Source organism: Halichoeres trimaculatus, unplaced genomic scaffold (genome assembly GCF_033239565.1).
Source record: "Halichoeres trimaculatus isolate MK-OKI-2021-1 unplaced genomic scaffold, fHalTri1.1 fHalTri1_scaffold_24, whole genome shotgun sequence".
Taxonomy (NCBI): domain Eukaryota; kingdom Metazoa; phylum Chordata; class Actinopteri; order Labriformes; family Labridae; genus Halichoeres; species Halichoeres trimaculatus.
Genome location: NW_027437202.1, coordinates 1,805,370 through 1,828,818, shown reverse-complemented (window position 1 = coordinate 1,828,818; position 23,449 = coordinate 1,805,370). Strand labels below are relative to the sequence as shown.

General features: G+C 44.2%; 1 protein-coding gene across 2 annotated transcripts in view; it reads left to right on the top strand.

Moving 5' to 3' along the window:
* LOC141786098 (E3 ubiquitin-protein ligase Midline-1-like) overlaps nucleotides 1-23,449 on the top strand; it is a 50,386-nt gene that overhangs the window by 11,213 nt on the left and 15,724 nt on the right. The window contains exons 1-2 of one of the 2 annotated variants that reach the window (XM_074664820.1): nucleotides 3,843-4,134; nucleotides 15,369-16,156. In XM_074664820.1, the coding sequence (XP_074520921.1) occupies nucleotides 15,437-16,156 (720 nt within the window). In that variant the 5' untranslated portion in view covers nucleotides 3,843-4,134; nucleotides 15,369-15,436. Of the gene's footprint in view, nucleotides 1-3,842; nucleotides 4,135-15,368; nucleotides 16,157-23,449 lie in introns of those variants that run through there. The other variant, XM_074664821.1, reaches the window with a different exon arrangement.

Below are 23,449 nucleotides of genomic sequence, written 5' to 3'. Positions count from 1 at the left end.
CAGGATATCCGTCATGAAACACATTACTTAAAAGTTTGTACTTGAGTAAAAGCATTCAAAGCGTTGGTTTCTGTGCTCTTGTTGCTGAAGGATCATAAGCATCCAATACACCAGGCAAATTGAGTCATTATGATTCTGAACTCAATACCCTCTGTCTTGCTTTTTCTATTTGCACAATGTCATTAGAAGCACGACGCAGAAATCACCGCAGGGCGAAGTGGGGAACATATAGTTCAAGGTGAAAAGCAGCCTCCACGACTTTGCAGTATCGAGATAGAGGACGCTTGACAAAGCCTTCGTGTCTGTGTGCTTTCATTTCCGAAGAGTGCGGCTGGATAACCTCCAAGGGTGAAAATAGCTGAAGACCTGCTCCTGGAATGACTGCACAGAATCTTCAGCCGCGTTATGGCATTAGAGGAGTAATGAGGTTTGATCTGCAGGGAGTCAGACGAGGAGGGTGGGGAGTTCTAACTTTTTAAAGAAAAGTAAAAAGACTAAAGGAGGAGAATGAACCACGACATCCAAACCACCGGCTACGTGTGAGCTGACGCTTCTTTGAGGACTCATCCTGCACACTCAGAGTTTGTGGTCTCGCTGTGACCCCGAGGTGGAAACAGAACATTCTTGTGCAGCAGCCTCACCTCGACTGATCCCGCTCCAACCGCCAGAAGCGCACAGCCACAAACCAGAGAAGCAGCAGACATCCAAAGGCCTGAAGAAGACATTACAGGCACACAGTACTAACACACAGCTACCAAATCTACTCCAGGAAGATGAATTCTTAAAGCTCAACTTTAAGGGAAGACCCCCAGGAATACAAAATCCTTTACCAGATCAAAACGGATCAGTCCTTGGCTGCTTTTAGTTTCAGACATGCTCCCTGGAACTTATCCGATCCAAATAAACAGCTTAGTTTGATTTGTAAATCTGAATTTGGGCCAATGCCATGTTTATCAAGATCTACAATCCTGCATTCAAGTCCTGGCTGAAAACCCAGAACCCTTTCCAAACTCCTTCTCCAACCCCTCGGGGCAAGATGTTCAGGATTATTTGGGATCAAGCTACCAATGTGCAGCCCTGTTCCTAAGCCGTCAGATCATATGGACTGTGGAGCTGTGAAGAATAGTAAGGGCTGATGATCTTCCCTTTCTGTTCCAAGCCTGTGAGCAACAGTGAATCAGATATGAGGACGAGGAGGAGGAACGGCTTCACAATGAGACGGCCGATGAATGCCGGAGATCCCGGATCAAAGATTGCATTTACAGCGAGGGCCTCGTGCTTTGTGTGGGAAGGTAAATCACCGACTTGCATCTTGGAGATTAATTTAAGCTGCTTTTCCTCGTGGGCCGCATCAAAAAAAAAAAAAAAAAGAAGCAGGGTGGTTTGTTTTTATGGGCTGCGGCTGAAACAGCTGAAGTTTCAAGGTGGGGAAAGAGACGGCAGGGAGACATTGAGAAATCACAGAGCTGGATCTGAAGACGTGTCAGCAAATGTGAAGACAGTGAGATGAGAATTCAAGATTTCTGAGGATTTAAACCATGAAGACGAGTATTACTCATAACTCATAACACACCATAGAGGACCACATTCCTCTGGTTTGACTGGTTCAAGTCCTGGCTGTGTCTCAGACTGAATGGCTATGACCTGTGGGGTTCCCCTAGGGTCAATCCTGGGACCCCTATTAATTAATTAATACATGCTTCCATGAGGCCAGCTAATACGCAGCTATAATGTGTCCTTCCACTCAGTCAGTGCATCGAATAGATCAATTGGTGGATTCAAAAGTTTCCTCCAGCTCAACTCAGAAAAAACTATAATCACTGTCTGTGGTCCACAAAAACAAAGAGGAACTGTCATCAGTCACCTTCAGACTCTCCAGAAATCTAGAGGTAGCATTGGACTCAGAGCTAAACTTTAACAGCATCATGAAATCAATAACATCAGCAGCTTTTTACCATCTGAAAAACATCAAAGGAGTCCTGTCTAAATCTGACTTAGAAGGACTGATTCATGTGTTTGTCTCCAGCAGGTCAGACTCCTTTTCACTGGGCTCTCTGTAAGGCAGCTGCAGTACATCCAGACTGCTGCAGGAAATATGACCATATTAGTCCAGAGCTCAGGTCTCTGCTCTGGCTTCCTGCCGCTCAGAGAAACTTTAAAACAGCTCTGCTCATTTACAAGTCTCTTCATGGTTTACGTCTCTGATATGTTAGGGCCATATGAACCAACTCAGACTCTAAGAACCTCAGTCTTAGAGTCTTCCAGAAGATGTGAAACAGGCCTCAACTCTGACAATGTTCAAATCCAGACTGAAACATTTCTTTTTAGCTTTGCATAGGACAAATAAAAGTATTTTATCCACACTCCTTACTTTTTAATATAATCAAATGTAGGATCTGTAGGAATTTTCATTACTTGTTAGCAAACACAACATTCAAACTGGGCTCCTCCTCCTTGGCTCAGTGCCAGCAGCAGCACACACCCACAGCCTCTGACTGTGACTACGTGAACACACTCACTAGCCCAGTAACCACCTGTAGCATCACGTTTCTACCTTGGAGAGACTTGAGAGGCGTGCACCTGACTTAGCATGTTAGCACAAGCAAATCACAGGTATTTGACACATACCTAGTTACCTGTTCTTCCATGCTAAATCTGCTATCGTAGCCACTCAGGATAGCTTCTTCCACTTGCTATTATCAACACGCAAATTCACTTGTGTGCTGTGATTGGCTGAGGCAACCACGTTTACTCTCTACCTAGAAACAACACTACCAAAACATCAACATACAGGCAGAGGAGGGGGTCGAGGCAGACACAGACACTGCAATATGATTTTATTTCAGCTGTAAAGCACTTTGAATTGCTTTGTGTATGAATTGTGCTCTACTAATAAACTCGCCTTGCCTCAAACCTACAAAGCTTAATCTATGGGCAGTTATAAAAACCCTAGAGTCTCATTAAACCAACACAAGCTAATGCCAGCTAACTACACTCTTCCAGCACAGATGTTTTAATTCAAAGCCTGTCAGAAACATCACGAGAACAATCCCTCATTTGTTTTGTGGGCTTTGAATGAGAAAAATCTGCAATAACAGAAAAATATCAAACAATCAAGCAGCAACTCTCAAGAGAAACATGCTGCATATTCAGATTTACTTCATGTTTCTTTAACTGCTCTTTGGAAACATCCAAACACAGCAGCTGTCTCCTCAATGAAACAGACACACACTCAGTCATGGTGGATGTCACAGCTCCAGTGTGGGTAATAAATACCAGGCAGCATTATTACTGACTGAGTCAGAGCCATACTTTGACGAAGGCTCTCAGAACTAACAAGAAATTTCACAGTCGTACGGGCTCATAGAGTCTGGATTAGGAAAGGGATTGGAGGTGGAGGGGGAAATATCCCCGGCACGTGAGCAGACTTTATCTGGGGAGGTCATTTTGAAGACCTTGGACAAAACAGCACCAAAACCACGTGCGCATGTGCACATCTCAACTGCAACAATTAAAGCTCCTGTGACTTATTGTTTTTTTAAGTAGCTCAACAGTGCCTCTAGTGGCCAAATCTGCAGAGAAAGTAAAGTAATAAAATTAATGACAATAAAGAGACCAAATCTTTAACATGTAAACTACATGTTTCAACATGCTAGCATCACATAATGAGGGGCCAGACATGCGCATATGGTCAGCCCCCTGATGACACATCTAACTCACAGACTCCGCCCCCAAGGCGCCAGTGATTGGCCAACTTAGAACCCACTGGCAGATTTGAATACAGAGAGACAGAAGAGGGAGGGATGGACACAGAGGAGGAGGAGGAGGGAGAGCAGGGGGGCGGTGCACTGGTTTCTCTCCCTCACTCTGTGCCGGGTCAGGATGGAAAGGCTTACACAGGCAGGGGAGGAAACATGTCATGAGAGGTGATGACACAGAGCCGGAGAGATATCCAAGTCCGCCGCTCGCCACTGCCGCTGCTGCTGACGCCGCGTCTCCCGCTCCTGCTGCTTTTACTGCGTCCCACAGAGGAGAGAAGGAGCCAAAGATAGCCTCCGTCCTCTCCCTCCACCTCCTTCTCTTCCTCTCTTTTTCACTTTGTTTGTGAATGATGGGATTTTAATCATGTGGAAGGTAAGGAGACGAAGAAGCAGGAGGAGGAGGAGTGATGTTTGCTATGTGTGCTGAGGAGCGTGTCTCGTGGGACTTAGTACCCCTCTTAGTTTACTTAAGTCTGTGAGTCCCGAGGGGGTTCCTGCATGCTTCCCCCCACCCCTCCGTCTCCGCTCTGACTGTGTCCTCAGTGGAAATAAGGAGTAGGAGCGTGGAGTGCCAGTATTACAGGAATGATAATGATAGAGCAGTGGCTTCAGGAGGCAGCCAATGTCTGTGGTGGAGCCATCTGTGTCATGCTCCAAGAAAACTCCAAGATCAACTTTTCTAACCCTGACATCAAGCTAAATTTATTAAAAAGTACATCCAGATTTTTGATTCTCCTCTTAGGACTGGATGTTTGTGTGCACATGTGTGAGGGTGGGGTTACATGGCATGTAAGAGTCTGTTTTGTGTGACCCAATTTCAGAGCCACTGTGTGTTTTTGGTGCTTTGCTTGAAGCCCAAGAAGCGTAAAGACAGGAGACAGCGCCTTGAGGGATGCTTCAAAAGTGTGTGAGTGCTCAAAGAGTGCGAGTGGCTCCTGAGCGCTAGCTAGGTAGCATCAGGACGTGCAGGAGTGTGTTCTGTGCTGTCGCAGGGTTCACACTGTTCCCCGTGTCGCCCTGAGAGCAGATTTCACAGCGTTCCCCGTGTGGTGTGCTGCATCTCTGCTCATGTGTGTCTAAGTGTGCATGCGTGTGGTGTGTGCTAAAGCGTGTATGTGTGACAGCTGGCTGCCACAGGCTCTGTGCTACGACTGATCCTTCTCACCTGCTACGGGGGTCACGGGGATCAAGGAAATCCAGGTCTAGTGGGCGAGAAAAAGGGGAACTCGAGGAAGGAAGGGAAGTGTGTGGTGACGGCAGGACTTTTGCAGCATCTTGATTGAATTTAAAAGTTTGAGGCCAGGCTGAAACTTTGCTCTGAAACAATCAGATATGACTAAAGAGGAGCTGAATGTGAGTTTGATACCCTCAGAGGAAAAAGGCTTTGTCTGAAGCTGAGCTTGATGCTGTCACGATGCAGACCATTATAGCAACAATAGCGTTGTTATTGTTTCTTTTCCTGTTTCCCCCGACACGTTTCAGTCGCATTGTCAGCTCGGGCGGCCTTGAGAAAAAAGCATCTCGGCTCTCAGATACTCCTTGTTTTGTCAGCCTCGGCTGTGATTGACTGTGGGAACCGAGCAGATAAATATAGCGCGGGCGGTATTGTCGTTCCTCTTCCTGCGTGGGGCCACATCTGTCACTTTGTTTGTGGGAGGGGAAGGTGCTCTCCTGCTTGATTAAAACACTCAAACATGCTGCTGGAAGAAGAAAGTCTCTCAGGAGAAGTTTGCCACCTACATCACCCCGTTATCACACCAGAGCGTCGCCTACAGGATAAAAACGAAGAGGTATAACTCATATCTCTTCCTAATTGGTTAATTTCATCTTCAAAGTGTCAGCAGTCACTTCACACGCTCCAGGGCCAATCTGCTAATTGCTATCTAAACATCCTTCAGAAAGGACAAAGACAGATTGAGAGAGTTTTTTATCCTCTCTCCAGCTCAGTTCATTTCATTCACCCCGCCGCGTTCTTTAATCAGCAGCCCATGAGATGAGAGCCTAATGTTGCCATGGAAACTTTTCACAATAAGGACAATCGGTGCAGTGAGACTTCACAGCTTGTGGAGGGGATAAGTGGTCACTCAACTTTGCACAACTTTCTGCAGCAGTCCGGATCCTCTTTAGTGGGAGGGTTTTACTAATGTGTTACCAAAACTCATACTACATTTGGTAACGCTTTATATTAAGGTTCTGTAATAAACATTAACAAGACCCTTGTAAGTACTTACAAGATGCTTATTCACATGATTATTTGTTTACAAGACTATATAACTGCTTAATAAGTGTTTAATAAGGTCATTGTAATAGTTAATACAAGACAACTTAATCTATAAGGTATATGGAACCTAACCCTAACCCTAACCCTCTTTGTTCTTTGTCTTCTGCTTTTGTCTGTCATGAGCCCTACCCCAGCCCTTCCCCGAAACCTAACCATTCAGGGCCCCATGCCTAAACCTAACCATTGGAGGCCCCATGCCTAAACCTAACCATTCGAGGGCCCATGCCTAAACCTAACCTGTAGGGCCTCATGCCTTACCCTTACAATGACCTTATTAAACACGTATTAAGCAGTTATATAGTCTTATAAACAAATAATAATGTCAATAAGCATCTTATAAGTACTTACAAAGGTCTTATTAATGCTTATTACAGGACCTCAATATAAAGGGATACCCTACATTTTAACACACTGACCTTCTTCAATCTTATTCATAAATCGGCAAGAAGAAGGGACACAAGAGAGGAGATTTGGCTTGGATAGATCAGGCATGTTCAATCTTTAAGTAAAACAAGTGTGGCAGCAACATGTGCAGTCAAAGACAGGGGTGTGTCCAAAGGTGCAGTCAGGGGTGGCATTGCCCACCCTTAAATTAAAAGTTGGCCACACCAGGTGTCACCTACATATTCACAGCTATAGATATTTGCCCAGTCAGAACTGGGGCTAACAGGCTAGCAGCAGCAGTTGTAGCAATTAAAGTAAAAAAGAAAAAAAGGCAACATAAACAAAACTGTTTCTTTCTACAAGGCCCATCAGATGAAACCGTCCTCAGCAGTGACTGAACTCACTGTAACCTTTTTGAGTTTATCCTTTCATAACACCCTCTGATTCCCCGAGTGTGCTGCCTGATAAACAACCTCTCACAGGTGTCGTGCAGAGCCAGCGTTTAATTAATTCTGCTCCTCAGAGCGAGAGTCTGCAGATATGTCGCGGCCATCCGATATGCATCAAGGCTTTTTTTTTTTGGCTTAATCTCCGGCAGACCTGCAGATGTTTAAGGAGTCAGATCACGTCATTTTTAAATATTTGCCACCAGAGAGGCCTTCTGGGTTCAATATCATCATTTTTTCTTTTTTTGACATTCCTTCCATTTGGTTCACGTCAAGCCTCACTCAGGGCGGGAGCAGAGCTGCAGAGTCACACAGCAAACACTTCAGAAGTATGTGTAATTGTAAGCAGATTGCAGAGCTGTGTGTATGATAGGTGTTATGACATGAGAGGTGGTGTGTGATCTGAGGTCATGGCAGGCATGTTCAGGGTTAACCTGAGGTCACATGCAACATTCCAGAAAAGCCTCTGGATTTGGTGATAAAAAATGAAACTTTTGATGACTTCTCTTCCTGTGCAGAGCAGATGCTCCATGCTTTCATTTAGCGCTGTGTTCATACATGCATAAACTAGCATCTGAAGCTCTTCCCTGGGGATGCTTTCATGCTGCAAACATTTCATTATCCAATCAGAGCTGCAGGGATAATTTGGCACTTTAGGGAGTAACCTCTGTTTCATCAAACTTCCTCATCCAATGTTGTTGTCTTAGTCAGGGGAAACTAGATTATTTTAAAGGTGGGATTTAGCCAGATAAAATATGCCCTTGACATCACCAGACTTGTTTTTGCCCTCGCGTAATCTCTGCCCCCCGAACATCACATCCAATTTCACATGCGCCACTTTACGCAATCTGGGTCACACAAGCAGACAGACCCTGCAACACACACACACAAACACACACAAACACAAAAACCCACAATCACAAATGTCAGCCTTTATGATAATCACTAATAGCCTCGGCATCCCTGACTATGACTAGCCAATCCTGTTAGGTGTGACTGACCGCTTCAGAACATAAAAGGCCCTGATTGGTCACGGCTAGTGTGGCAGGAAGCGGATTAGGGATCAACATGGCATGGTGTCTGGAGTCAGACAAAGACGCTATGTGTGTGTGTGTGTGTGGCAACAGTTTGTGCTAACTTACAGAGAAAGCTGCCTCGTGCTGAACAGCTGAGGGGAATTTGAAGGGAAGGAGGAGGGAAGATGAGAAGGAAGGATGCGAGGAGGGTTTGGACTCTCCTGCACCTGCACACGACAAAAAATAAACGCGCTCCCTGCTCGTGCAGTGTGTGATTTATCACGTAGCCAGCTTCCTACAAGAAATACCCGAGACAAATATTTAGCATTGTGGGGAAATATTTTGACTGTGCTCAGCAATGGCCAAGAAACATCTCAGCTACACTCCTGCACCACACATCCATACAGCGCATGGACCCAGACATAATCCTTTTAAGCAAATAAAATCAATCTGTACAATATACTTCGACCTTGGTGCAGGAGGCATGACCCTGGAAAGACAACTTGTTCTCGCTGACTCCCCCGGGGGTCAGAGGTTAATCCGTCATCGTGTGCCATGAAAGCAGATTATGGTTGTTTTGAATCCGAAATCCCGTAAGCGGGAGAGGGTGGATCTTTGCAAAAATTCTTCGACAGATTGAGGTGAACACGGTTTGAGATGACGTTATGTGTGTATATAGAGAAAGGAAAGGCCCTTATAGAGAACACATGGAGCTGACTGCTGCAGATCCTGGTGTTTATGAGCTAAAGTTTGCAATCACAGACGATATGTTACTCCAAAACTCACAAATTTTAAAGAAACAGCTTGAAAAAAAGCACTGAGCTCAAGAGCATTTCAAATATGATAAAAGTCACAAGCAGCAGTTTTAAGAAATTTACTCTACCTGTTAAAGCCTAAATTTTTACCCTACAAAATATACATTAAATTCACTTCTTAGATCTCCCTATGCATAAATTGTATTTTTTCCCACATTTTTTTCTATAATTTTGTTATCACATTATAATGTTATTATATTTTTTATTTTTTAAAATATTTTTTTATTTATCTATTCATTATTTTTCACATTTTTTTATTATAAATATTCATAGTTTTTCCTATTCTTTCATTTACAACTTAAATTAGCTACCCAAAGTCAAACCAATACTTCAATATATTCCAGAAGTTAAAGAAAAAAAAAGCCTGTAAAGTTTTGTAGCCAGTTGACAAAGTCACATATTCATGCAGCAAAAAATATCAAATTATTGAATGCATCCCTCAGGCCTAATAACAGCACATTAGTAGATAGAATATCAAAAGGGCTGCATTAAGCCAAGCTGAATAATAAGAGAACTGTAAAGCTAAAGGGAATTTTAACAAACTCCATTATATCAAATGTGAAATTCAAAGAGCCACAGAGCAAATTACAGCGTTCAAGTTGAGAGAAAGAACAGTGCAAAGCTACAGTAACTGACGTGACAACACGAATTAAAGCACTGCAGAGCCTCAACATATTTAACTGCGTCATAGAAAACAACAACACTTCACTGTACGTATTGAGTCCTACCTGCGTGACGTTTTCAAGCTGACGGTTCATCTGCTGCTGATGGAAGGAGGAGTTTGTGTGCAGACAACGAGCTGCTCCATGTACAGTAACTTCACAGTGGTGCACAAACGTCAAATTAAAACTGCGTAGGTGAAGAAGTGCGTATTCCCGTTACTGCTGCGCGGTACTCGCGGTACAGCCAGCGCGCTGTACAACATCAGAACTGCGCTAAATTATGAAAACTTAGTCACAAAATGAACAAAAATCCCTCACAGCTACAGCGCATGTTGACAAACGTCGGTTAAGTTAAAGAAATACTTATAAACAAAGCTGAAGAACGCAATAAAATGACTGACACACCTTCGTTGAAGCCTCAACACAAGCTCGCGCGAGCGCTGTCAGCGTCGCGTGCCGCAGAATCTGTCCTTGTGATTGGTTCAGGTACTTCAAGCAATAATACTGCAGAGTTAATGCATACTTATCTATAATTCAGCATAAAAATGTTAATTTTGTTCCCGTCTCCCTATCTTTTAGTCAGTGCGTCACTGTTTATAGTCCGGTGAACTCTGTTTACTCTATGGTTTACACCGGGACACCAACAGTCTACCGGATGCCCCGCCCACTACTATTCTTTGACTACATGTGTGATTTTTTTTTTTTACTTTATGTTTGAATTATTATTATTATTATTATTATTATTATTATTATTATTATTATTATTATTATTATTATTATTTTATTTATATATTTTTAATACTTTTGGTTTTCAAAAGTTAAATTTGCATTTTTTTCTGTCCTCTAAAATCAGAGACAATCTTTATCCTTTTTCAGAGCCTACTCTCCTGTCCTCCAAATAGTCAGAATAAATTTGTCCATATTCATCTTAGAAAAACTAAATTCATGACTTTTCCGTGACACATGCAGCCAGCCAGGGGCGGATTTAGGATTTAAGAAGATCCGAGGCTTAGCCCAGATGTGTGATTGATTTTTTTGGCATGAACAAAAAAATTAATGCTTTAAAAAGAAAAAAAGACACAAAGATATGGAATCTCAACCTTCAAATTCTGACAGACAAAGCAAAACAAAAAGAACATGGATTACCCTTAAAAATTAATATGCTTTAATGAAGCAAAATAACACCATCATTCAACGTTACCAACAATATCAACATAGTCAGCTGCTAATTGAAGTCACCTCAGATCACTGGTTCAGGGAATACTCCTCCAATCCACTGAAGGCATAAAAAATAAAACAAGAGGGCTACAAAGTTTGACTGAATAAAAAATATTTAGAACAAATACGTAATAATAGAAAAACTTTTTAGAAACTTCCTCATATCCATGTTCACATCAGTCTACCAGCTCAGACAGGCTGTACGCATGCTACATTATGCAGTTGCTGCCTCTCTGTTGGACTCCAGAATCGCAAGTTACTTCTGTTACCCCTTAAAAGTAAAATTAAGATTTTATCAGAAAACATGCAGGGCTTGAGCCCAAGCAGCTACCCCCTAACTCTGCCCCTGCAGCCAACTACTAACTAGCAAATAAATAAAAAACAGCTGCAGTTTCTCAAGTGACCACTTGAGGCCAGCTAAATAAGTGGACAATACCAAGTCTGAGCCCAAACATTTTTTTTTCTTTCCAGGGTTGTTTAAGAATCTGATGGATGTGAAGCAGTATAATGATGAGGGTTATTTACGACACCCTTGTGAACACGTAAATATTTCTAATTCTCACCACACAGGCCTTAAAACTGGCCATAACAGAACCCTGACAGACAGATATCATCATGTTTACACTCTGCCTCAGATGCTTTGCCCTCTTTCACTTACTCCCAACGTTTTTCCCTGTGTGTGTTTGCTATTTTTCCGCCTCCTGCGAGTTGAGAGGGAATTGGAACAGCACAATCATACCGTCACACACAAACGCAGACGGAGTGTATGCTGATTGTACGAGCCAGGTCAACGGGGATGACCTACTTCTCAGTTCTGCTCCGTGGACTGCCACAGCCGCTCATGTCAGCTCGCCGAATGGAGCCCTCCGCCCACTCAGATGTGTTTTTAAAGGAGGGTGGGTGGGGGTGGAATAGCTTTTGGCTGCTTATTATAATCTTTTTTTGAGTGCTTTCTTGTCACATCATTTACCAGGAGAGATCTGGCACTGAAAGTGCTCCTTGCTGCCAGTGAGGAAGTCGAACTTTTTCAGCTCAATTTGTCAGGCGATGGTTCGGTTGAATATTCATTTTGATGAACAGCTTAGTGCAATAAAAGTCTCCCCCTGAAGGAGGGAATAAAGCAGATATTATGGAGGTTTTAATAGCAAAACATTAGAAGGAGAAACTCAGGGTAGAGCCCTCATTTTTAACAATCACTAAAATAAATCAGCATTATGAGAAGCTTCATGTATTATGGACGCTGAAGGAGCCGCTCCCCTCGCCTCAGTTTGGGCCCACGTCGCGCTTATGTCGAATCACTTTTTGGAAAATGGAAAGAAAGAGCTGCTATGAAAGTTTTAACAGCTTAAACTACGAGTGGAAGAGTGAGCTGCAATCTCCTTGGAGTTAATGAATGATTTAGGAGCAGCAGAGCACAGACTAATGGGAGGAGGGGGGTCTGCACAAATGTAAACAGGACGAGACGTCAGGAGCTGGAAGAGCTTCATTAGCTCTTTGTAGGAAGGAGATTTTACAATATGTAAGCCTTTGCTTTGAATCATCTTGAATTATCAGGCTGCTTTCTCAAAATCCCAAAGGATTAAAGTGGAAAAACAGACTTTAAATGTCCCTTTTTCTAAAAAATGCACAATTATCTAAACTGTGACTGAGTATGCTGCATATTCAAGGACATAATGTCTCTAATATACAGAGAAAGAAGCTACATCTGTACAGTGGAGGATTCCTCACTGCTTATCCAGCGTTATACTGCCCCCTAATGGTCACTTCCAGTACTGCAGACTCAGTGGCTCAAGCATGATAGGACGAGCACGTCTCCAGCGTCTGCAGACATCAAAAACAACATGATAGCGTGTGAAAAAATAAATAAATAAAAATTCAACAAGATTTCAGCGAAATCCTCCTGCAGTCTGAAACCTCTCTGTTTCTCATCCCTCCTCCCTTAATTCCTCCGTCACCTCTCTGCACGGTTCAACAGTGTCACCTATGGTGCGCTGAGAGGCATTTCACCCGGTCTCACCTGCCACTTTGGATTTGTGGGGTGCTTGCGTTCTGTGTGTGTGTGTGTGTTAGTGTGTGTGTTTAGTCTTTGTCAGAATAAGGTGGATTTATTCGTTTTATCCGTCGGCGCCTCCAGGTTCCCCCCTCCTCAAGCAGGAGCCTGTCAGAGCTCCATCAGTGTCGAACTTTGCTTGGCCCTGGCAGGAACTTTTCATGTGCTTATGTAAAACACTGTCTGCTGTGCATGGAGACAGAGCGCATAAATCTGCCTGGACTTTGCATCCTGAGATCTGCGTGGTTTATCCACCTCTTTTTGTTTTTCTCAATGTTTGACAGCGCCTCAGAGTCTGGACAGGTTGACACAAATTTAACATTTCCTTTTCGTCTGACTCAGCGCCATCAAGTTTCCTCAACAGCACGATAATCTTGATCTCAAGAACACCCTGATTTATTGTCAATGCCATCAGAAACACTCACAGCCTCTCTGGGAAACACAAACACATCTTGCGGGGGCTCTACAGGAGTGTAAATGTGTGTGTGTTTGTGCATCTCTGAGGATTACTCCTGTTTACAGTTCCCACTTCATTTGAAGCGTGTGATTGCTGACTCACTGCCATCTCTCCCTCTGAATATCTGCCCTTTTTGTCCCCCCTCTTTCATCTTTTCTACTTCATTCCAGAAATGTCCTTTTCCTGTTTGAGCAAGGAGATCAAAGCCGCTGCTCTCACATTTTCCTAATGAGTCTTTTTTGTGCGCAAGTCGTCGATATTCGACGGCAAACGAGTATGTTCCAAACCATGTTTTAAGGGACTGTGGGGAGTTTCTAAGTGATCTTGAAAAAGTCTCCCTTCTGGATATATGCCTGATTTTTATCCACTTACAAATTTTTAAAATGAGAAGAGAGATCTGTGCTTTTTTATCTGCTGAAAATGATTTCTGTGACTAATTTTGTAGTGATGGTGGACACTGGAGCCTAACTGTCAGACAGAAAAAGGACAGAAGAGCAGAAGAAAGAGAAACAGGAGAGTAATAGAGCACGAGCTAAAGGCTAACACAGGAGCTAAACTGTTTGTGATAACATTCTTCATAAAATGAAGAGTGAGGTTATGTTACAGACATGTCTTAGGGCAGTGGTTTTTCAAAGTGGGGGCTGGGGCCCCCTGGGGGGCACCATGGGGTACTAGGGGGGCCTCACACAATTGTTGGGAAGGGAAAAAATATGAACTAATTTTTTTTTGGATAAAATTTTGTGCTCAACACGCAACACGTAAAGCGCCATAATTGTTGGAATCTCAAGTTTCTGATTGTACCTAACCACACCTCATGTGACGGATGCTACATGACAATGTCATGATCAGTGTTGACCTGGTGGTTTGAGCCTGTTATTAAGCTATCAAAAAAATTGACTCCACTTTGAGGCTCTTCCCTTGTCTAATGACCAACGAAAAGTGAATAAACGTTAGAAAAACTTTCTCAATGTTGATATTTCTTGACATATTTTGAAGCATAGTCGTTGGTTTCCAAAGGGGGTCCCCAGCCAGAAGCTTACCTGTTTGTAGGGCCTTGGCATAGTAAGGTTTGGGAACCCCTGTTTTCAAACATCAGGCTGTCAGTAGCGCTACGTTTGAACGGCTACTTAACTACTGTACGAACTGACACTTAGCTTGTGTCACGTTAGCCTACGGATATGTCATAGCACCGGCTGCTATTAGCGCTACATATAGCCGGCTACTGACGTACGGTACAAACTTGTTTGCTTGCTGTCATAATTCAAACAACAGCGCTACATAACTGTACTGATAAATAGCTTACCTTGTTGTGTTGTAACCGGTAAAAAGTTGACTTGAACAAAGAAAATTTGCTCCTAAACAAACACACGTCTTTACGACAGTGTGGTGAGACTCCAGACCACAAGGTGGTGCTGCAGTCACATTAAAAAAGATCCTCCTCATAGCATCTTTAAAGATGGCGTGTTTATGTGAGTTAACTGCCACAGACTGCTGCAGTGTCTATCCACTCACACATTAACGCTGATAATCTGCTGTTTCATCCATATTTTGCTCCAACTCTCCCCATTCCCCTCAAGTCTTTGTTAAAGCTTCATCTAATCTAAGAGAGACTTTTCTCTCTTCAAAGTTTCTCTCTGCCAACAAACTCTCCTGACTTGTTTTTTTCCCAGTGCCCTCAGGCTAAGCTCATAAATAAAGAAGGCACAAAGAGAAACACAACTTTCAAGCTGCACAAAACTCTGAGTTGTCTTCAGCACACGCTGATAACATCGATTTATGAGGACGATGTCTGGATCCCAGAGACGCTGGCGATGTTCTTTCCACATGAAAAGTTAACGATGACTTCGGACTGATTTTAATCACATGAAATATTGAAAACTGTCACAAAGCTCACATTTAACACCAGCTAAACTCTCCAACTTGGGAGATCTCGTCACCAGTGATGATGCATTATGCAACAAATATTCTGGGGGGTCAAATATCTGCACACACTGGTCTTTTTTGCAGGTTTGCAAAGATGCAAAAGGCATGTGAGATCGATACCTGTGTTCATGAAAGTCCAAGCTAGCAGGAGTCAATAGCAGGGTGTTAAGTGCAGGATTTTCTGAGTCCACTTACTGGTCTGCTCCACTGAGATCTAAACCCTCCCCAGAAAACGGTGAGAAGTAAGCTGTTTCACACCATTTAATCACAAATCCCTCTGCTTTCTTTCCCCTCCTCTCCTCTCCCCCGTCTGCCACCCTCTATCTCTATCCCTCTCTGTCTTTCCGGCCCGCAGACAGCTGAGCGGCTCTTCTGGATTTCGCTGACGCTGCGCCTGGTCCCGCCTGGCCTCCTCTGAGCAGGATGGAAACTCTGGAGTCAGAGCTGACCTGCCCAATCTGCCTGGAGCTCTTTGAAGACCCGCTGCTGCTCCCCTGCGCCCACAGCCTGTGCTTCGGCTGCGCCCACCGCATCCTCATCTCCCATTGCGCCACCAACGAGTCCGTTCAGAGTATCGGCGCCTTCCAGTGCCCCACCTGTAGATATGTCATTTCCTTGAGTCCTGAACGCGGACTTGAAGGGCTTAAGAGAAACGTGACCTTGCAGAACATTATCGATAGAGTCCAGAGGGCTTCGTCTTCAGCTGGGCTGCCTCTGCCACTGCCTGCGCCCCACAGCGGGCCCAACTCACCCGGCGAGGAAGGGAGCAACAGATTGGCGCTGGTCCCAGTAAGTGCCGCCATGTCCAGCCCGGGGACACCACCTGAACCGGTCCAGTGCCAGTTCTGCGAGCAGGACCCGCCACAGGACGCCGTGAAAACATGCGTTACATGCGAAGTGTCGTACTGCGAGGAGTGCCTGCGGGCGACTCACCCCAACAAGAAGCCGTTCACCGGACACAGGCTCATTGAGCCCATGCCGGACTCCCACCTCAGGGGGCTCCAGTGTCTGGAGCACGAGGAGGAGAAGGTGAACATGTACTGTGTGAGCGACGATCAGCTCATCTGCTCGCTGTGCAAGCTGGTGGGACGGCACAGGGACCACCAGGTGGCAGCACTGAGCGACCGCTACGAAAAACTCAGGGTAAGACAACTTTTTACTGACTTACCGAATCAACCTGCAGCTTTTAAATTAGAATAAATGAAGGTGAAGAGGCCTTCCTTTGTTTCTGACTCATTATGAATTCAAACTTAAATTTTCTGCCTCTCTGCCGTGTCAAATCTCCCCCTACCCTCACCCAGGTATCTCACTCAATTATCAGCTGAGATTTTATCCTCTCCTGCTGAATTATTATCTCCCCTGAATAATTAAGCAATTAGCATAATCACTACTCCATGCCAGTGTGCCGGAAGGGTATTCACAGGCATGCAAACAGCGTCAATATGCACAGTGTCATTAGTGACGACGTATGGAGTCTGCAATGAGGTTGCAGGTTAACAAGCGCCGATTGCCTGCTGGGCGTAGGTGTGCTTAATTGAGCGTGGCGATTAGAGCGTGTCGGTAATGGACACAGAAGCAGCATGGGTGTGATGCAGCAGAGCTACTGGAGATGGGAATACGACGGCGAGACGTGTGAGAACATTTATTCAACTTTTCCAAAGTGTCATTCACCCAGGGAGCTCGCTGAGCAGCACGGTGCAGGGGGAAAGTGTCGTAAAGTGTTTACGCAGCCTCAGTCGTTTGGGGAACAGGTTTCCCCTTTTTTAAAGAGGTTTGAAACACGTGTTTGAGCGTAAAGGAATTTGTTATACATCCTCAGAGAGGTGGCGTGGCTTTGGTGTTATAATGGAAGAAAGTGAAGCCTATAACTGGGGCCAAGGCTGCAAAACCTGCACAGACTCCAGTTTCATCTCTTAAAGCAGAAATGCTCATTTCAGAGAAGAAAAAGCAGCAACTCACACCTGAGGAATGAATTCATCGGCATGCTGCTGCTAATGGACCCCCTTGCCATTACACCAGCCCTGATCCTGGTTGGCAACCTCTCATTTTCCAAGCCGCTCAGCCTCCGCCCTTTACCATCACAGCAGCTGGGTGCATCTGCACTGTCTTATCTTGCATGTTTCAGCAAATTTAAGCAGAGAGGAATAATTAGCAAGAAAACTACAGGTCAGTGCATCATCTAATTATCATGCTTCTGTTTTCTCCCTCCATTCATCTGGCGAGATAATGCGGCGTTCCTCAGGTCACTGCGCACAGCTCACACAGCAGTTATGGTACAGGCTAATTATCAGCTGCAGGAATGAGTTTTCTTTGTGCTAAGGCATGCTGGGAAGTTGCAAAGCTTTGTAAGCAAAGCACATGCAGCGTTTTAGGTGCAACAGCACAAACTTTAGGTGCACCCAAGTTTTTCATTGGGTTGCCTTTTCAGCCATGAGGCCACCTCCACAACTTTCATACAATAGGAATGATTTTTAAACAAGAATAAGATGTAGAAATATGCTTAAAGTGCTTCACTGAGTCTAACAGCAGGTCTCCTCTTCCTGTCACATGCCCCTCAGATGGCCAACCGGCTAGATGATGATCACAAAGACTACATGAAAGCACAATTACCATATTCTGACCCCACTCCTGACAGTAAACGCTGTGCTTTGTGTTCTGTTCTTTGTTGTACCTCAGCCAGAGAAACCGTTTCAACCAGTCCTGTCTGAAAGAAAAAACTTTGGATTCTTTTTAAATTTCAGTCTCAGGGCCAGGCTCTATCTAAGACTCGATTTTCTTCACTGGTTCCAGTTTTCTCACTGAAGGCCCAGGGCTTAAGATAAGATATTCCTTTATTTGTCCCACAATTCGGATGTATTACATAAAGGTAAAAAGTCTTTTGAAAAGGACGGGACATGTTGTTCATCAGGGATGACAGCTACAACTCCCACAGCAGGTAAAATCCTTCCAATGTGGCAACGGGGAGCGGTGTTAGCTCCATTAGCCATATCTATTCCCTCTAATTGATCTTATATCCCCCATAACCACTGACAAATGTACAGGTCGATATTGTATCCTCTTAGCTCTCACCACAGCACCAGCATGCCATCCTTGCCTCCTTCTCCTCAGCACGTGAGGAAACATCTGGCCTAGCACTGGTTAGCATCCACATGCTACAGGCTGCAAACAGCCGATCTCATATGTAAATGATGTGACCATGGTTGCATGTAGGATCTCCAGACAAACACAGGGACAAAAACAGTAAAAACATCACAGCAGACATTACCAGTGACGACAGACTCCAAATACAAAGATGACGAAAAAGAAAAAAAATTTGGTTGCATGTTGGACCAATTTGGAGCCTTGTCTTAATGAAAAACACGTGACAAAGCATGAAGACAGCTCAATGAGCTTTCATATCATCTGTTTGCATGAGAGGGGACCAAATGTGAAGCACAGATGCAGACAGCACAACATGTGATTCACCATTTGTTCACTGCTCCAGGGCTTCATGTAAACACGCATCACATGTGAACACAAACATGTCTTGTCACAATACTTCGAGCTAAACCCCCTCACATGAACATCTCTAAACTCCAGTTCCCAAAAAGCGTATGATGAGTCACTTTCTGGCGCAAAACTGAATAAGTGAAGAGCCTCATGTGGAGCAGGTCACTACAGGCTTTTTACCTCGAGTAGGTTTTGTACTTGTGCCTATTTAAATTTTAACTATGCTGCATCATTTTTTGAGAACTCCTTGAAGATGTTACATCAGGAAACTCTTAAAAAGATGCTTAAACAGTCAATCACCTGCAGTCAGACTGGTTTGATAAGGGGAGTGATAGGTGCAGGATCTGATGCTGTCAGGATGAATGAATCATGTGCTTCAGTCTGTCACTGCAGATTGAAGAAGAAGCATGTAAGACTGATACATAACTTTTCAACACACACGCACTACAGATGTCCTGCCTGGCTCCTGTCTGATAGATTCAGACAACCCCTCAGAGGACGCAGACACGCCAAAAAGTTTGAGGGGATTTTACCAAATGTTAAGCTTTTATGCAAGACAGACAGCACAAGCTTAATACGAACACCGGTTAAAACCCTGTTAGCCTGGAGCTGACCTGACAGAATCTGAGCGTTAGGATGAGGAAAGAAATAGAAGTTTTGTAATTTTCAACTGTAATCTTGATTTAAAGGCAGATCTGAGAGAGGCTGCAGCAAACTGCGCCCATATCTCCGCTTCCCTCGCTGTCCGACTTGTTTTTCTGCATCTTCATTATAAGTGAGGCTTTAAATACATCTCAGCCTGAGGCCAAACTCTGCTCCAAGTAGAAAGCTGTACATGTCAGCTCACTTGACCTTAATTCAGTAAACATTCTCTTCTTCTTCCGTTTCTTTCAGAATCTCTGTGTGTGGCGGCGGCGGCGTTTTCGTGACACATACAGTAAAAGCAGCCACGACTCGACAGGGTCTAATTTGATCTTCAGTTGTGATTATATAAGCACGTGTTTACGCTTAATGCAGGGCGGTTTTAATCACAAGAAGCACTCTAGCTCTTTAGCTTTGAGAGGCAAACTTTGCAACAAGGGAGGAAAACACAGACGCAGCTAATTACGACAGGAAACAGCCGCCTGTCATGCAGTATTCACGCTGAATGCCACGTTTGATTTTTAATTCATAAAGAGAGAAACTTTAGTGGGAGCAGCTCAGGCATGAAAGCTTTTTTGTGCCCTGTGAGCCGAACGGTAACAACTCAAAGTGCTTGAGATGTTACATGTTTTACACAGATATGACGTCCTCTTTCATTCCTGAGTCTGACAAACAGTTTTTGTCGTATTTTCCGGACCATTTCGTGCATATCGCTGTTTTGTCCTGATCTGCAGGAACTAAAGATACCCCCACGCTGCACAGGAAGTGAAAAAAAAACATATCAGATGATTGGAATAGCTTTTTTTGCGTGTGTCTGATAAGAGCTGTGGAGGTTACTGTGGGAACACCCATCCTTTTTTTGGGGGAGATAAAATTACCCCCGTCACAGGAAATTGACTGAGGAGGCGGCTGGAAATAGCTTTTTAAAGTCCTTGGCTGTGGGTCTGCAGGAGAAAGAACCTTGAGGATAAAAGATGGAAAAGCTGTGTGCTTCAAATCGCAGCTTCATGTACGGTAATCCATTCGGTCTAATCAGCTGTCTCAAACATCCTGTGGTTGTCAAGTGCCACATGTAGCATCAACCACAGACAGAGGCAGCATTACTGATAAACACTGTGTTTACCTTTTTGTCCTCCGGCTGCCTGTCTCATTCATCTTTTATATCACAAATGTTCCCTTACTCTACCTTTTTATTACAGCTCCAGCAATGATAGGGACTATTTCCACCCTTGAATTTACCTTGACTCTGAATAACTTCCCATTGCAGGAGTCATTAAAGAGCAATAGCAGCTCAAGCGCTTGTTAGTCTGACCTTTAAAGTTCTCACCTTGCAGCAGCAATCTCAAGGTGTACTATAGAGCTGACTCAATGCAATCTGACAGTGATTGTCCCCTGGATGCCCTCCCTGTTTCCCTCTCTTTGACGTCTGTATGAGATGTGAGCATCAGAGAGTGAACCCAACAGTGGAGGGAACTCTACAGGAGGTCTTCCTGGAGGTGATAAGTGACAAAATGGCTCTACAAGTAGAGAAAAACAGATACAGTGACAAAAATTACCTATTCAAAAAGAATAGAATGTACTTTATTAATCTCCAAAGGGAAATTCAGAGTCATTGCAGCAATACAAGAAAGTGTTTAGTGCATAAATTCAAGTGTATATGAACAAAATAATATAAGTGTCAACTAGAAACAATAAGAGGGTCCAGGACTGAGCTTGACTTGCTCATTTATCTGTTCAGTCTCACTCTCATTTGTCCTGTCTGCTCACAGAATATCTGGTATTTCCTCTGGTGCTAGGTTAGCATGACTAGTTTGTCCATCTCAATTGAGACAGGTCTCACATTCCCCATAACCATGGATGGACGGGCAGATCCATGTTGTCTCATCTTGACTTACATCACAGGGAACATTGGGCCTAGCACAGGTTAACATTGACATGCTACAGCTGCTAACAGCTGAAATCTTGTGTGTGAACAATGCAACCATGGTAGAGGTAGAACCGGACATATGGCTTAAGCTGCATAAGCCATGTTTGTGAATAGCATGATGCTAGTGTACCCTCTAGCTAGACCATCTTGTTGAAGATAGACCTTACATCTACCGTAACAATGGATCGAAGGAGAGGTTGATGTCTCCTCTTCTTAGCTCACACCGCACCGGCGCGTTCTCCTCTGCTCGCGGGAAACATTGGCCCTAGCACCTGTTAGCATCGACATGCTACAGACTGCTAACAGGTGAAATCTTGTGTGTAAACAATGTGACCATGGTTATATGTAGGATCTCTGGACACACACGGTGAAAACACCACAGCAAACGCAGCCAGTTTGAGGTCAGAATGTCAAAATTTAAACATGCAAAGTAATGAAAGTCTCAAATTATGAGGAGAGCTTAAAAGAAGAAAAAATGAGGAAAAAAGGACAATGAAGAGAGAGCTGCTGCTGCTTGAGCAGCAACAATGTCTCCTTTTCATCTGTTGGAAAACATCTCTATTGCTTCTAATGAATAAGGGTTCTGCCTGTATGTAAAGGAAAAATAAAACACCATCTCCTCTCTTCAGATGAAGTGCAGAAGCTTCATTGTGCGAGAGTTTAAAGTTCATGGTGCAGCGCTCGGTCTGTACTGAGTGTTCCTTTCTGGTCTCTCAATCAAACACAAACACAATCACTCCATCCATTTCCAATTTCCTCCAGAGCAACACTTTCTTTCTTCTCTGTCTCTTTTTTTCTGCTCAAGTCATCTCTGCTTCTCTCTGAGTGATACAAACACACTGTATTCAATCAGCAAAGGAGGATAAAAGCAGAAAACTGGATGTCAGGGAAACATATCGCTGCACTCAAACAAATATAGATCACCCAATACAGCCATGACAAAGCAGGAAATGATCAAATCGATTGTGTTGAACTAGTTTTCCCTCCTTAGTTTATACTCTTTATGGCCACCCTGCTCTACTTGCTCTAACACACATCTCTCTAAACTTCTGGAAAACAAGGGAGAGAATCGAGTGAAACTCTGGCAGCTCGTTGAGGCTTTCCGAGAACACAATCCTGCTCAGTGTCACCATAAATCTCACAAAGATTTAGCTCGTGGAGGAAGTTTCCAACACTACCTGTCTCCATGCTTGGTTAAGAGAAAGTGAGTGTGGCTCACTTGATACGCTGATGACACTGTGGTTTACATATCTGGAAAGAGGACACATAGGCACCTACAAATGACACATTGTGGGATTAAGATCCATCAGGCTCATTAGTGTCAAAGTGGATTCTGGGAGATATTCGAAGACGCTGTGAGACATTAGCTGTATATTAGCATGTGAGTCATAGGAAGTGGTTTTGCTGCTGCTAGGTGTTCGTAAACTTTGGGGGAAGAAAGAGGCAGAAAAACAAGCAGGATGATTGACACATGATAAAAGTTGACGGGCTGTTTTAGCTCAGAGAGATTTATTCTGGTTGGCAGCATGCCGGACGCTGCAGATGAAGGTTAACCCCTTGTGACGGACAGTTTAGTCTTGAACTTGCTTCCTTCTTCTTCCTGGCTCTGCTCCTTTAAGAGGTTTACTTTTCATCTGCATGTATGATAACCATAGCGCTACGTTCCTCTCGGGGTAGACCTTCTTTTGCTTTTGTGTGTCATGACCGTATTAAGGCCATCCATTAAGCCCCCAGTGTCATGAAAGAGCGCGCACACAGCAACGCGCACATACTGTAGCTGTTTATTCAATGGGGAAGCTCCTTTTTTTAATCCTCGGTGTAGTTGCAGTTGTAGTTTTTTTCCACTACCTTTGACATTTTCAGCCCCGGCCTTTCTGCTCCGTCGCACTCCTCTCCACCACTTCTGAGCGTTTGCAGAGTCAGGGCTTTAAATTCAGCCACAAAACAAGTCCTGGACGGGACGGTGGAGGCGCGGCAATCGGAGCAGCTTAAGCAACACGCTCCGTTTGGCAATAATATGACGGTCTTAGAAGTAAAAGAGACAGCTTGTGCTTGAAAAAAAAAAAAAGGAAAGAGGGGGGATATAAAGGGAGGAGGAAACAGGGAGGGGACAGAGATGACGTCCTGTCACCTGTTTGCCGCTTCGTTAGCCGAAAGCGCTACTGCTGCTGCTGCTGCTGCTGCTCTGGATTCGTGCTCTCATAGGGGAAAAGCTTTTGATGCCTAATTTGCCGCTTGGCCGAGTTTGCGCATGGCTTGGTGCTCAGTGGAGTGGCTGTCCCAGTCACATCCTCTCCTAGAGTAGAATCCTCGGTCGGCTCAGACGGGTCAGGATGAGGAGGCAGTACAGGGACGAGGGGTATCACCAACGCAAAGAG